Source organism: Synchiropus splendidus, chromosome 8 (genome assembly GCF_027744825.2).
Source record: "Synchiropus splendidus isolate RoL2022-P1 chromosome 8, RoL_Sspl_1.0, whole genome shotgun sequence".
NCBI classification, from domain to species: Eukaryota; Metazoa; Chordata; class Actinopteri; order Syngnathiformes; family Callionymidae; genus Synchiropus; species Synchiropus splendidus.
This window is the reverse complement of record NC_071341.1, coordinates 24,846,244-24,860,590: the sequence shown is the minus strand read 5'-3', so window position 1 is coordinate 24,860,590 and position 14,347 is coordinate 24,846,244. Positions and strand designations below refer to the sequence as shown.

The 14,347-nt window shown below is 49.9% G+C and overlaps 2 protein-coding genes across 4 annotated transcripts in view; both read left to right on the top strand.

Moving 5' to 3' along the window:
• Window positions 1-455: 455 nt before the first annotated feature.
• LOC128763642 (vomeronasal type-2 receptor 1) lies at window positions 456-6,560 on the top strand. The gene is made up of 14 exons (XM_053872658.1): window positions 456-547; window positions 928-1,219; window positions 1,931-2,173; window positions 2,296-2,487; window positions 2,554-2,679; window positions 2,753-2,937; window positions 2,999-3,119; window positions 3,192-3,419; window positions 3,484-3,607; window positions 4,786-4,946; window positions 5,018-5,213; window positions 5,286-5,524; window positions 5,974-6,173; window positions 6,239-6,560. The coding sequence occupies exons 1-14, from the start codon at window positions 471-473 to the stop codon at window positions 6,558-6,560; spliced, it is 2,706 nt and encodes a 901-aa protein (XP_053728633.1). The 5' UTR covers window positions 456-470.
• Window positions 6,561-7,328: 768 nt separating this feature from the next.
• The window catches only part of kcnab1a (potassium voltage-gated channel subfamily A regulatory beta subunit 1a), a 64,653-nt gene continuing 57,634 nt past the window's right edge, over window positions 7,329-14,347 (top strand). For 2 of the 3 annotated variants that reach the window (XM_053872337.1, XM_053872340.1), the window contains exons 1-3: window positions 7,329-7,412; window positions 7,798-7,921; window positions 11,687-11,982. In XM_053872337.1, coding sequence (XP_053728312.1) covers window positions 11,708-11,982 — 275 coding nt within the window. In that variant the 5' untranslated portion in view covers window positions 7,329-7,412; window positions 7,798-7,921; window positions 11,687-11,707. The remainder of the gene's footprint in view (window positions 7,413-7,797; window positions 7,922-11,686; window positions 11,983-14,347) is intronic. The other variant, XM_053872339.1, reaches the window with a different exon arrangement.

Here is a 14,347-nt window from a genome sequence, read left to right as displayed (position 1 = left end):
GAAGGCAGGCGCTGAGGCCGCATGTCCGCGGCTCCTCATCCTATCGTGCAGATGAGAGACGCCGATCCCAGTGAGGAGCAAAGGTCCGTGTGGAGGAAAGCATCTGAGGGAGAGACAGGGAAGGAAAGTGTTTTCCCTCCTCAGCCTTCACCCTGTTATCCAGTGCTGAGGCGCATCCCTTGCTTCAGCGTCTCCCCCGCTCCTCCACGCTCAGGTTACCTGGAGCAGCAGCTCCCCTGAGAGCCCAGCAGACACCTGCCAACCCTCACTGCCTTCACTCCACTCTGACTGGGCTGCAGAGCTCCTGGCAGCTCCTCGGCAGCATGGAAGCCACGCGCCTTTTGCTTGGATTGTGCGCCTTTTTCCACTTCTCTCTAAGCGTTTGCTCCGAGTCTTCATGCAAGCTGAAGGCCAAGTTCAACCTGGGCGGCTACAAAGATGTGGAGAAGAAGAAGGTGGTGATCGGAGGCATGTTTCCCATTCACAAGCGCATCGCTGGCCAGGATGGCAACACCTCCAGGCTGCCGGTCTCTTCTGGATGTGAGGGGTGAGCAGCTGCTGTCTCTCGCCCTCTTTGCCCTGTCTCTTGTCTTAATTGAATGACTGTCTTGATTGAATATATTCAACCCTGGAGATGAAAAACCTGACAGTAGTGAGCAGGACAGCGCCCCCTCAGGGACCGATTAGGCTTGGATACAGCCATGTGACCAGAGGCAGGTCCCTCCTGACAAGAGCTGTAGAAACGTGGAGAGGAGATGTGTTTGACACGACGGTGGGTTTGGAGTCATGTCCCATCCTCCGACCGCCCTTCCTCCATGAGAAAGACCTGATCAGTTCAACTCCAGGCTCGGTCCAGCACTCTCCTCACGTTCACAGCCCAGGTCCATGAAACCTTCCACGAAATGACTTTTGTCTGATCCTACCCAGGTTCAATTACCGCACCTTCCGCTGGACTCAGACGATGCTGTTTGCCATCAACGAAATCAACGGCAGGGAAGACCTGCTGCCCAACACGGACCTGGGCTACGTCATCTACGACTCCTGCTTCACCATCTCCAAGGCTGTGGAGGGCACGCTCACCTACCTGACCGGGCAGGACGAGGCTGTCCCCAACTATCGCTGCGGCAATGGAGCCCCCCTGGCAGCGCTGGTGGGGGCCGGGGGCTCCGATCTGTCCATCGCCACTGCCCGGATACTGGGTCTCTACTACTTTCCACAGGTGTGTCGGACCGTTAGTGCTTCACTTGCCTCTTTGTCTCTGTTTGTTGAACATGTGGTTCCTGTCTAGTGTTTCTGTCCAGTGGAGTTCTTCTTTCTCTGTGCGATCCACAGCGGATCATCTTCCTCCATCTCTCCTCTCAAACCTACAGACCTCATGTCCTCCTTCACCACCTCCGTCAGTCTCCTCTTTGGCCGTCCTCTCCACCTTCTGCCTGGCAGTTCCAAACTCTTACTCCGTTTTCTTGTTCTTCTTGTTCTCCTCTTTCTCCTCTTCTTCTTCTTCTTCTTCTACGCCTCCTCTCCCAGAGAGAAGCTCAGCATCTTCATCTCTGCTACCTCCAGCTCTGCCTCCTGTCTTCTCCTCAGTGCCACTGTTGTGCTACCAGTTTGGTACCTGTGTGTTTTGCCAGAGTTTTGCCAGAGTTCATCATGGTGTAGTCAGACCATTTAGGTCTTAGATCAAGTCTAGAGCAGGTCAGGGTCTCCCAAGACTGAGACCGAAACCTGGACCAACACCAAGACCAGGACTGAGTATACCAAGACTGAGACCCAGTCCAAGGTCAAGACCAAGACCGTAGTACTTTCAATGCGACAGATGAATCACAGTTGTAGTGATCAAGATAAATGACACCGTGTGGACTTTGATAAGGTTGGCACCTGTTGCTCTCAGGACATGAGAGCTGAGCTCTTCTCTTGCTGTCGTTTGAAGGTCAGCTACTCCTCGTCCTGCTCTGCTCTCCAGAGCAAGTTCCAGTTCCCAACCTTCCTCAGGACCATCCCCAACGACAAGCACCAGTCCAGAGCCATGGCCCAGCTGGTGCTGCACTTCGGCTGGACCTGGGTGGGAACCATCGCCGCCGACGATGACTACGGCAAGTACGGCATCAAAGACTTCAGATCCCAAGTGGAGGAGGCCGGTGTCTGCATCTCCTTCTCCGAAACTCTCCCCAAGGTGAGGCTCTCTTCAGGCAGTGTCGTGTGAGAATGTTTTCATCGTGGATGTCGACCAGAAGCAGCACAGCGGAGGAGGCGGCCCAGACAAGCACGGCCTTCACCAGCCTTGTCTCTGTCCAGGTCAGCTCTCCAGAAGCCATCCAGCGCATTGTCAGAACCGTGGTGGAGTCCAGCGCCAAGATCATCGTGGTCTTCTCATCCGACGTGGACCTCAGTCCTCTGGTCCAGGAGCTCCTGCGCCACAATGTCTCCGAGCGCACGTGGATCGCCAGCGAGGCCTGGGTCACGTCTGCTCTGATCAATCAGCCGGGGGTAAGGGAGAAGCTCTCACGCTCTCTTCAAGGTGGCAGAGGCCTGACCGTCCCTCTGGGTCTCCAGGTGAGCTCCGTGCTGGCTGGCACGCTGGGCTTCGGCGTGAGGAGCGCTCACATTCCTGGGCTGGAGCAGCACCTGCTGGACCTTGACCCTTACTCCGACCCTCTCACCGAGGAATTCTGGGAAACCGTACGTGAACATTCACACGTGGAAGACAAATGGAAGGCAGTGATGGCTTCAGATCACCGTGATCTTCTTGCAGATGTTTAATTGTACGCTGGACTACGGTAAGGCTCTGAGAATGGCAAAAGACGGCGTCGGAGAGAGGAAGGGGACGTGGCCCCGGGTGGCAGGGGGGCGTCCTGAGGGCCTGTGCTCGGGCCGTGAGCTGCTGGCTCAGCTCAACAACACCTACTCTGACGTCTCCCAGCTGCGGATCACCTACAGGTCAGTTGACACGCATCAGATAATGATCATGAGGTGTGTCACCGCGTGCCCTTCCTCACAGCGTCTACAAAGCTGTGTACGCCGTCGCTCACGCCCTGCACAACCTGGAGAACTGTGCTCCGGGTGGAGGGCCGTTTCATGGCAACAGTTGTGCCGACATCAGCAACTTTGAACCCTGGCAGGTAGGTGTCTCTGCGCACCGCGCTAACATAGCCGCGCTGCTATAAGGACCTCTCCCTCTGCCTCCGTCCCAGCTGATGTACTACGTCAAGAACGTCCATTTCAAAGTGCCTCACACGGATGAGGAGATCTTCTTTGAAAATGGCGACGTGGAAGGCTACTACGACATCATCAACTGGAGCGTGGATGGTAACGGGGAGATTTCCTACGTCACCGTGGGCCAGTATAACGGATCAGCCGCGCCGGGAAGTCAGATGACCATCAGGAATGACTCCATCCTGTGGAACAGTGACCGGCTGCAGGTCAGTCTCTTCAGGTCGCACGACTTCTTCTGCTTGATTGCTGCTGACTGCGAGTGTGTTCCAGCCGCCTCGATCGGTGTGCAGCGAGAACTGTCCGCCCGGGACCAGGAAGGGCATCAGACAGGGCGAGCCGGTCTGCTGCTTCGACTGCATCCCCTGCGCCGATGGAGAGATCAGCAACACCACCAGTCAGTGTGTCCGTCTGTCGCGCCGTGCCGCACCATGCTGCGCAGTGCCGCGCCGTGCCGCGGCTTCACATGAAACAGCATGGGAAATCACACTGGAACTGGGCAGAGAGCGCCGCCTAGTGGGCTCTGGCCTCGCAGTTCCACCAGCCTCTCACCATGGCAAAGTGACAGGCTGGCGAATTCAGTTAGTTCATTGAAAGCATTTTTGCCGCCAACAATGGTTGGTTCATCAACCGTTGCTCATATTTGCTCTTAAATGAAGTGAAATTGGGGCCTGATGAAATGGAATGATCAGAATTATTATTAGAAATGAAGATCTGAGCCGAGCCCTTTGTTTGCACCTGTAGTTTCTCTTTTTTAACCGAGTCAGTTATGGCTTGTCTGGTGGATAGAATTCAAGGCCTCATGTTCAGCTGGAGACAGTGATGCGTGTGAAGCATTGAATTGAGGCGGTGACCTCATCCTGCACCACAGAGAGTGACACATCTTGAAATGATTTGTGGATCAGATGGTCATGAGGAACTGTCCCATGGTTCATCTCCAACATCACCTTTGGAGGAATATCTCTGCCATCGAGATCTGAATACAAATGTGGCTGTGGATATGGGAGGAAAAGTGCAGATCCAACACACTGCTCCAATCTAATCTAATATAAAAAGAAGTGAATCATGCCACGCTGTATGATTCTGTGATCTCCAATTTCCTCCAACGAGAGTGAATGCAACGTCACCAGCGCTTCAGCACTGCAATCATGGACCAGAGTCAAGGACACGCCCCCAACGCCATTTCTGTGCCATCAGTATTTCAATCGTAAAAAAAGATTTGTACTCCTGAAAAAAGTTTTGAATTGAAAAAAAAACCAAACATTTGAATTCATAAATACAATTTGAAACAAAAAACATCTTTGTATTACTAACTTGAATCATATTATTGATGTTCAAACTTTTTAAAATACTTATTTTTTTCGAGTCCAATTGTGTTTCGTATTCAAATCTGGATGGCAGAGATATCCCTCCATACATCTCCAGGAAATTGAAATCCCGGTTTTTGACTTTGTTTCCTGTCAAACAGAGGAACACAAACACTTCTAACCATCAGATGAGCCTCAAGTGCACTCAGAGACAACCTTCTCTTGTTGGGAGCCAAACACTGAAATGAGTCTTTCATGGCCCCGCCAGATGCTCGTGAGTGCTTCCTGTGCGGTGAGGATCACTGGTCCAATGACGCTCATGATGCTTGTGTGCCAAAAATCATCGAGTTCCTGGACTTTGGGGAACCTCTGGGAATCACTCTCATTGTCATCTCAGCTTTCGGGGCTCTTGTGACAGTGTCAGTCGGGGTGAGATGATGCATTGAACCCTCCGTCAGAGCCTTACTTTGGAATAAACCAAGTGAAATGTCCCCCCCCAGGTGGTGTTCGTGCTTCACCTTGGCTCTCCTCTGGTAAAAGCCAACGACTCTCTGTTGAGCTTCTCGCTGCTCTTCTCCTTGGTGGTGACCTTCCTGTGCTCCATCGTCTTCCTCGGGGAGCCTCGACACTGGAGCTGCATGACCAGTCAGGTGGCCCTGGCGCTGGGCTTCGCCCTCTGTCTCTCCTCCATCATGGGTACGAAGGCCACGTCTCGTCCACCAGTACTGCCATACTCACTCTGAGCTCTCGTCTCCCTCCTCTCCTCAGCCAAGTCCCTGGTCCTGATGCTGAGGGCTCAGGTCCTGAAGACGGCTCGCTCCAGAGCCAAAGCCGCCGCCAAGGCCGCCAAAGCTGCGGCAGAGGCGGCAGCGAGCAGCGGCGGCCCCGACGTCATTGTCACAAACACCAACCACAGCAGTGACCTGCCGGCTTTCACCAGACCTGAGGTTGACGCCCTCACATTTGCCCAGCAGAGGGCCGTAACAGCCGCAGCCACGTTGGTTCAGGTAACGCTCTCGGGTGTCCGTCAATGATATCGATTCCCAGAACTGTTTATGTCAGTTATTAATGCCTGCAGTTCTGCACTTCTTTCTGGCCATTGGTGCAGTGACTGTGGTGTACGCCACACCTGACAGCTCAGCCTTAGCTTTGGCAAGTCCCGGTTCCTTCCTTGCCACCCTCACCACCCTTTCCCCAGCCTCTCCTCCTGAACCGAACCCTCCAAAACACCTGACCCCAGTCATAATGACCCAGTTAGTTTCATCCTCATGTTGAGGCTTGGACTTGTGGACACCGGTGAAAATGGCCCCACAGCGCAAATTGTCCTTGCAAGTAGTGTGTTTCCAATAATTGGTCCCTAGGAGGACCTGGAGACAAGCACGCACACCTGCAGACACACTTGTTTGTGTTGCAGGACTGTGTTTGTGGCTTCTGACTGAGCTGGTCTCCTCAACAGGCCGTGGCTTGCACAGTGTGGCTCATCATCCTCCCGCCCTTCCCGGTCAAGAACACGTCTGCGCAGAACATCAAGATCATTCTGGAGTGCGACGAAGGCTCGGTGGTGTTCATCTGCTGCATCTTCGCCTACGACATCCTGCTGGCCCTGCTGGCCTTCATCTTCGCCTTCTTGGCTCGCAAGCTGGAGGACCACTTCAGGTTGGCCAGTCTGCCAGACGCACGTCTGGGCGCCAGCCTCTAAAGCCTCCCTTTCCATCCCGCAGCGAGGCCAAGTGCCTCACCTTCGGCATGCTGGTCTTCTTCATCGTCTGGATCTCCTTCGTGCCGGCCTACCTCAGCACACGAGGCAAGTTCATGGTCGCTGTTCAGATTTTTGCCATCCTGGCCTCCAGCTTCGGCCTCCTCAGCTGCATCTTCCTTCCCAAGTGCTACGTTCTTCTGATCAAACCGGAGCGAAACACGGAGGAGATGATGCGGCCGAGAGCCAAACCTCGTGACGGATCGTCGACTGGCACCTCGGCCTCCCTGGCCACCGCTGCCACAGAGGTCACGGCCACCAGTGCCTCCACTAACCTCGATGATTAATGAATAATAAAAAAAAAGAACGATCATCACAGCTCACGTGCGACAGAAACATTAGTCTTCACTCAGGTGGAGGTCATTGATGTTCATAGCTATATATATATATGCAATACTGCGGCAGATATTCAACTCAGTAGGAGCGACTGTGTTTCCTTGTCACCATATCACAGTTGAATAATAAAGTCGACCTGAAGTTCATTTGTGGTGAAGCGTGGTGCGCTGACCGTCCCAACAGAAACGCCGCCTCGTCATGTGACTCCTGAGCTCAGAGGTGACGCCGTGAAGCGGGCTTCTTCAGGGGCAGCGGTGCTGGGGACTCCCCTGCGTCTGTCTGTCATCCTGTCACCCAGACCCTCGACAGCAACAGAACTCGGCCAGCCAGATATAAACCCGTCACGGATGACTAACGGCTTGCTGACCATCCAAACGACTCCGTCGATTTTCAATTAGGCTCTGAGAAAGTCCTCATGGGCCTCGTCGGCCCTGCCACCTGATGGATGACGATGACGTCAGGTGGGGGCTCAGCACGTGGTAGTAATTTCTAATATAAAGCTTGACTTTTTTTGTCGTTTAAATCGAGCGAAAACAGTGATTGGAATTAAAATACAATTAGTACAGTGTTTTTACGATATAATTTTTCATATTCATCATTGTTTATTGTGCTTATGGGTGTGCTTTCTCAATAGATTTTTTTAAAGCACAATTATCAACCCATGGGTTCAGTGTAGTAATGAACACAATCGCCACACGAGGGCGCTTTCACACATAAAACGCAATTGCATAAAGAAGTCGACCTGATGGTCCCAAACTCGTGGTTTTCATGAAGTCAGGGTCGAGTGGCACCGCGGTGGAAGCGTAAGTTCAAGAAACACCTGTGAGAATATGAGCATTTTGTTTAGCGTTCGTGGGGAAATGACCGAAAAGTGGCGTTGTTTGTCAGCAAAACAGCGGGTGTTGTAATTGCAGGTGCAGGTGCCTCCTTTTTCAGACCCTAGCAGCTTTGAAGAAAGCACCACGAATAATGTAGCAGCGTTGTTATTGCTATGACACAAGCACACACGGGGCGTCATGTAGCATTTATTTGTGGAAGCTGTTTGACAAGAAGCCAGTTGTAATTCATGTGACTGTTCATGTCTGTCTGCTCTTATGAATCGATAGAGTTCTGTCAGAGTTATGACGTCAAACGAATCCCAACTCGGCCGCGCTGATGTTTGTCACACTGACGCTGTTGTTGTTCCAGAACCGGAAGTGGCCGTGCTGGCGGTGTCCGGCCGGTCACCTGGGTGTCGGTGGCGAAGATGTACCTGACAACATCCGCCATGCCCGTTTGGTGAGGAGCCCTTCCATGAATCCTACACTACCAAGTTAGTACCATCATATTTCTGATTAGTCATCTCTATGAAGTGTATTCATGTAAAAGCAAAAGAACAGTAATGAGGAAATGCTCTCAGCAGTCGTTATTCTCAGACCATTAGACATGATAATAGTCACTGTAGCGTGGAAGTGGAACATGGGCCCAGACCGAGCGTGACACCTCTGTGCTTCAGGAGGAGACCGACTGGTGCGGGACACCATCTCTTGGTTGTTCCAAAGCCCCTGGAGTTAGTTAGCTGGATAGATTTCCTTTGACTGATAACAGAGAGTTGGCCATTGTTTCTTTAAAAGAGCCTGTCCATTCACACGGAAAAGGCGAGAACAAGAGAGAACGGAAGAGCCCTGCCTTAAATCGTGTGTGTGTCCCCCGGTACACTATAATGGGTGCAAAGTAAACAAGGCTATATTTTTGGGGCTGTTACCATATGCATCACTAGAACAGCTGAGATGACTAAAACAGTCCCACGTAAGTGTTCATAGCTGGGTCGGTGTCACGATGAGTTTCGAGAAACACCCCATGATTTTCTCAATTCCTTACCCCTCAATGTTATAATGCAGTCATGTATTAATCCATGATCATGGCTGTCCCTCACCACCAGCCTTCACTGTGGTCCCTGGGGCTTTTCACTGGAAGGAAATAGTTTCCAGTCATACAGACATTGATATCTTCTTTTCTGGGCCTCAAGTGTAAAGGATCCTTTGAGCTCCAGATGAGTCATTAGGTGTTTGTGAACCGTATCAAGACAAATCCATTTTCCACCTTCTCTAATAACTCGTCGTCTTATGTAAACCTTGAAGGAATTGGGAGCTTGGTGCATGCCAGGCTGTGGACTATTAGAATATCAAAGGAGCGTCTGCTTGCTCAGTAGTCACTCACTGTAAAGAGTGCTTTTCAATCTTTCCCTGACCAAAGGAAGAACTGCTGGTCAAGCTGCGGTGGAGGCCTCTGGATGCCTCTTGTGTTCCTGAAGAATGTGTTTTCATCCTATATTTCGCTCATGAATACTGCACGGTGTGTTAATGAAGGACTTGAGGAGATGCCACAGCAGCCTGTGTGCCTCCCTCCTCGCTGGATCGACTTGCGTCTGACTTGAGGAGTTGAATGACTGGTTTTCTGGATGCTAGGATTTCTCTCTGAGCGTCACTGAAGTCAGATTGGATTGACTTTGCGTGAAGGTTTTACGCTGGCAGAGACCTTGGGCGACGTTACATTAGCTGGTTGATGTTTGGTGTTCTGGCCCGGGGCTGACATTTAATATGATGAACAGCTTCAGTCTTGGAGATGATGGAGACTTGAGACAGAAATCCCTCTTCTGCTGCAGTTAATGCTAATAACAGTCAGGTTATTATTCTGTCTGGTCTGGCCTGGCCTTGCATGGTTCCTATAGTCATGTGCTATTCTTCAGTATGCAAACCCTCCCCTTGACTCTCTGTTCTACACTTGTCTTATTTGCTGTGTTATTTTCCTGTTGTAACTGTGGTCCAGCTCAGTCAGTCTCTAGTCGTCACATGTGTGATCACTGTCTTAAACGTGTTCATAAAAGTAAAAATGGAGCCATATGAATCCACTGAAAATGATGAAAAACAGTGTAGTTCACATCACGTCAGACCTGTAGGTGGCCTTCTAATGCTCTGGCAACAAACCAAGAGGACTGACGTTAGCGTAGCTCTTTGAAGGTGTGGACATGGATGTTGGTGTGGCCCTGTGCTGGGAAAATCTCAGCATTCAAGAGAGAAACCCCAGCACAGCGGGTCAAAATCTGTATCTGCTCCATCAACACCACTGTAGACCACCAATGTGTCCGTGCTGCCCCCTGGTGATGACGTCACATCTTCCAGTTCCGACACTTTTTTAAATGAGAAATTGAACTTCAGATGAAGCTTCTACTTCCTGGTTTGAGGACAAAAGCCTCGTGATTGACATGAGCGGGTTACTACTTAAAAATCAGAACCGTCTCAGTCTCAGTAGACAATTGCCCACCTCAGAAGAAATTTAATATCATCAGTGAACATGATTTTCACCTGGAAAGTTTCCAAACATGATTGTTTTTCATCTATGTGGTCGCATGCTTTCGCATGCGTGTTACTGCAGAGTCGAATCATGTCTGCTGAAGGTGTCTGCAGATGTTTTTTTTTTTTACTTCCATGTTCATGAAAAATAGCCAATAAGCTTGCAAATGATGAGTTAACAAAGATGACAGTCTGTATGTCAAAGAAAGGAAACACAATTTCCATGGACAAAAATTAAATGGTGGTGATGCTGAAAGGTGATGGGAGTCACATGGCAAAACACAAGTGGTTATTGTCTCAAGGTCACAGCATTGTCTGAGCTTATCATGTGGTCCAGGTGTGTGTGTTTACGCTTCTTGGTTTATAGATGTGTTATATGTTATCAGTCAGATTCCTGCTGACCAAACATCTACTGTGATGCAATGCAGGAGTCATCTGTTAAACGCAGCCCTCAGCAGACGTGCTGAACTTCATCTTCCATCTCTGTATTGTCAGCACTGACCCGGACCCATCTTCCCTGACCCCCCGCGAGAAAGTCCGAGGAACTATCAGGGTCTCATTACTCGGTTGAATAATTGACGGAGTCACCGCGTCGCTGATCTACACACTTGACCCCTCTTGGATGTCGTCCTACAAGTCCTCAGTTTCAGGGCCTGACTCGTAATTCAGATAAACGTCTCGATGTCCAGCTGTCTGGTTTTCTGTGAATCTGTCATTCATAATTAAAAACAAGTCCATTATTAATGAGCCAACATGACACCATAAATGTAGCTATGTACTATGCTCTTAATAGTGTTAAGGGTGAGTCAGCAAAGATGGATTCCACTCTGTCCTTCTGTGCCTTCTCCCCTCAGTGACAGCGTCGTTGTGAGAGAGTGTGGAGTCAGGTGCTGAAGGGCCGTATCAGGCAGCTCCTGCTCTGCTGCATGAACATGAATTAGCATTTCATCAGCATGCCGTCCCTCCTGACCCCAGAGGTGATGAGCCAACAGATGCCTCTCCTGGACGCCTCCTCAGAGCCACCTTCCCTTAATATTCACCTTCACTTTCTTTGAGTTAATCTTGTGCGCCGGCCAAAAATACAGACAGGGCCAGCAAATGGATGGCTCGGGACGTTTCTTCTGCTGCGTCATAGTTATTAGTGGCAGTTTTGGACTCTGTAAACGTTGGTGTTGCTGCTCCTGGATGTTTCAGTGGACAATGGCTGTGCCAGAGCAATGCTTGGTGAAGTGCTCATGTCCTGCCTACATTCCCTTTCATGACATTTGTAATTCACAGTACATTATAAGAACGTGCTGCGGATTAGCACATTGAGCAACATTTACTATGTTTCTTTTGATTGCCAGCTTTGACACAGTTGACACTCTTCCATGGTTTCATTGTGCTAAACATGTTCCTGGATTGCGGTGCATGATGTTGACTTTGACTTGGGTGAGTGTACTGGATGAGTGTGTGCGGCATTGTTGACACCCTGGCATGTTTGGTTCCCTCCTTTTAGGCAGTGACGAGACAAGGAAACAGGGATCTAGTTTCAGGGCGTATGAGACTATAAGAGGCCAGAGAGCACTCGGGCACAGACAGACGTAAGACAACAGACAGGCCCAAAACAAATCCAGAGTTTGGGACGGTAGGAAGCTGGAGGCGACTTCATGTGACGTCCATCTCCATGTCTAGAGTTGGAGTGATTTTGTCCAGCTGGATTTAATAGCTGCTGCCCACCTGAACATCCTTCTCTTCTCCTCAAGCTGTGACCCGCCGTCCAGGCCATGTTAGCCGCACGGAGCAGCGGCGGCGGCGTGGGAGGTCCGGCTGGCCAGCCACCACACTTGCACCGCAAACATTCGGTGGCCTCCCTGAGTGGGACCAAAGCCCACCGCAGCAACTCCCAGGAGGCCAGGCGCAGTGCCTCTGCTGGAAAGCAGGGGGCGCAACATCGACACAAAGCCACACTTATAAGGGAGATGGAGACCAACTGGTACCTGAAGATGTTTGGATTGGGCAAAGAAGAAACAGTCACCCATAAGACTGGCATGCCCTACAGGTCAGTGTGGATTCTGTCATGCTTCCTTCTGTTGTTGTGAATGCATAAAAGCCACACTCTGGCGTGGAGTTCAGGATGACATTTAAATGGTCCACTATAGCTGCCAATCTACCTTCATCACCATCATCATCATCACATATGCGCGACTGTGCACGCGCCGTTGATGAGGAGGCGTGACAAATTCCAGATGCTGCCCAGAGACATTCCTGGTTTCTTCAGTAGAGGTGCAGCTCCGAGACAGTCTGATCAGATCCAGTGCAAAAACATTAAAGTATTTCGTAGTCATCCAGTGTAGTCCTTCTGAAGCCCTAGCGCCCACAATCTAAGTAACAGCTGAGACACTATCAAGCGTATTGTTTTGTTACCCCAATCTTGTTAATATGGCTGTGATGTGACAGCCCCCTCATGTCTTAATGCCTACACCGACACCATTACCACTGCCATTTAGGAGAGCCAGGAATAGGAGTCTGCACTGGGCAGTAAATCCACATGGTGCGACTATTTATGCTGGTAGATTATTTAAGTATTTTTGGTCAGGGCTGTAAGAGACACCTGATCCGTAAGTAACCCCCGCGTCCCCCCTCAAACTGTTCTATCATTACATTTGTGAGCGTTGTTTGTCGGAGGAGTCATGTTGGTCATAACGACCCACAGCTTAGAGTTGTGTCATCTGAGCTGGTGCTAATGCTAATAGCTGGCATCTGTCTCAGTGCGTTTGACAGTGTTGACGTCTTGTAACGCCATGGTGACAAAACATGACGGCTGCGGGGAGTGTTTTGATTCCTGCCCCAGTGATTGACAGCCGCTGCTACACTTTGTTCCCAGGCTATGACAAGCATCTTTTTGAAGTTCTAATCTCAGCGTTTCTCACACTATTGCGCCCTCCCGTTCCATTTGACTCTCATCTCTTACCATTTCTTTTTTCTCATCACTGAAAGCATAATCCATCGGCGTCCCGTCCCAGCCTCACTCCTGTCAGCTGCCTTCATCATCTCCCCTCGCTCTTCATTCTCTGGCTGCATGGCTACTTTTGGCTCATTTAGAGAAACAAAGCGCTGCGCGGCAATGAAAGTGGATGATGAAGCACCAAGGGCATCAGTTTGTGGCGCAGTCAAGGGCGGAGGCTCGTGATTTACAATATGATGAACTCCAGTGTGAGAGAAAATGAGTTTGAGCTGTTGCGCGTCGTCACCCGGCTCACACCGAAAGTGTCTTGCTGGTGAATAGTTTCACTCGTAGTTGAATATTATTGAATCTGTTCATGACATTTTGCTGACTTCAACGCCTACCTCTGAGCAGGTGATGTCAAAAAAGGCCCTCAGTGTAGCCACAGCTGATTGCCTGCTACATTTCACACCTTTCTGCTACAATGACTTCCAAAGTGCCAGGGTGTTTTAGATTTGCTTCAGTAGCATCATCATTTTTCATTTCTCTGTCAGGCACATTTTTCTAAAAAGGAACTGGAGGTAGTTTCCGACCGCCCTGCGATGATTTCCTCGCTGGCTTGGCAGAGCAGACACAGGTGTAGCAACATGAGACTGTTGCATTGACGATAAATGATCAAGCCTTGTTGGTGAATGGACCGATGCTGCCAAAATGATTGGTGTCATTTTCACACCTCTCTGGTTCAGCAAATGGCAGTGCATTATAGAGGAAGAGACTCGAATGACCCACCTGGACACATGGTGACACAGTCTGGACCAGGCAAAGTGGTGTCTGTTTCCCTCTGGGTCTCATTAGCTCACTGTGAAACTATGGCACAGACCATGTGGACACTTTGTTTTGCCTATTCTTACTTTCAAGTAACTTGTTGGGCATTTTGTCTTTAATTTGAGCATTCTAAGTGAATACACCGAATAATATGTCTACTGTATATTGTAGTATATTTGACCAGGCTCCCACAGACATTTGGTCAAAGTGGTGACTGTGGTTGCATTTGTGTATTCATAAAGAGCATTGTTCTCCCTTCATAAATATGCCAAGCAGTTGGTGTGCAATAACAAGGTGCCAGAGCAGGTTCTGAGAGCCTGCGTTATAGAGCTGAATTAAGTAGCCACTATCAAACTCCTTTCCTCACAGTTTTGGAGAATGGTGTTATTCCAGTGTCTACAATCCTCCAGAGCTATACTGAGCAGCTGACATGTTAGCACTGGGCTGCTGCTTCTCTCAGCGTCAGACTCTTTTGTCAGGCCACACTTCTCACTTCTCGCACTTATAATGTGGTAAAAAAAAATGATTCGGAGCCAAAGTATTGGTCTTTAATATTGTCATTAGAAAAATGCAACATATTTGAGAGTTGATTTTGTTCCCCACCACTCGATATATTATTATATATATATATATAGCGCCACATGAAATCAGTCAG

What these genes read in the sequence shown, in the direction of transcription:
- LOC128763642 (XM_053872658.1), top strand. Translation starts at nt 471, where the DNA reads ATGTTTCCCATTCACAAGCGCATCGCTGGCCAGGATGGCAACACCTCC. An exon ending in TCTCCGAAACTCTCCCCAAG is followed by an intron (nt 2,174 to 2,295) that starts GTGAGGCTCTCT and finishes GTCTCTGTCCAG; the next exon opens with GTCAGCTCTCCAGAAGCCAT. An exon ending in GGAACAGTGACCGGCTGCAG is followed by an intron (nt 3,420 to 3,483) that starts GTCAGTCTCTTC and finishes AGTGTGTTCCAG; the next exon opens with CCGCCTCGATCGGTGTGCAG.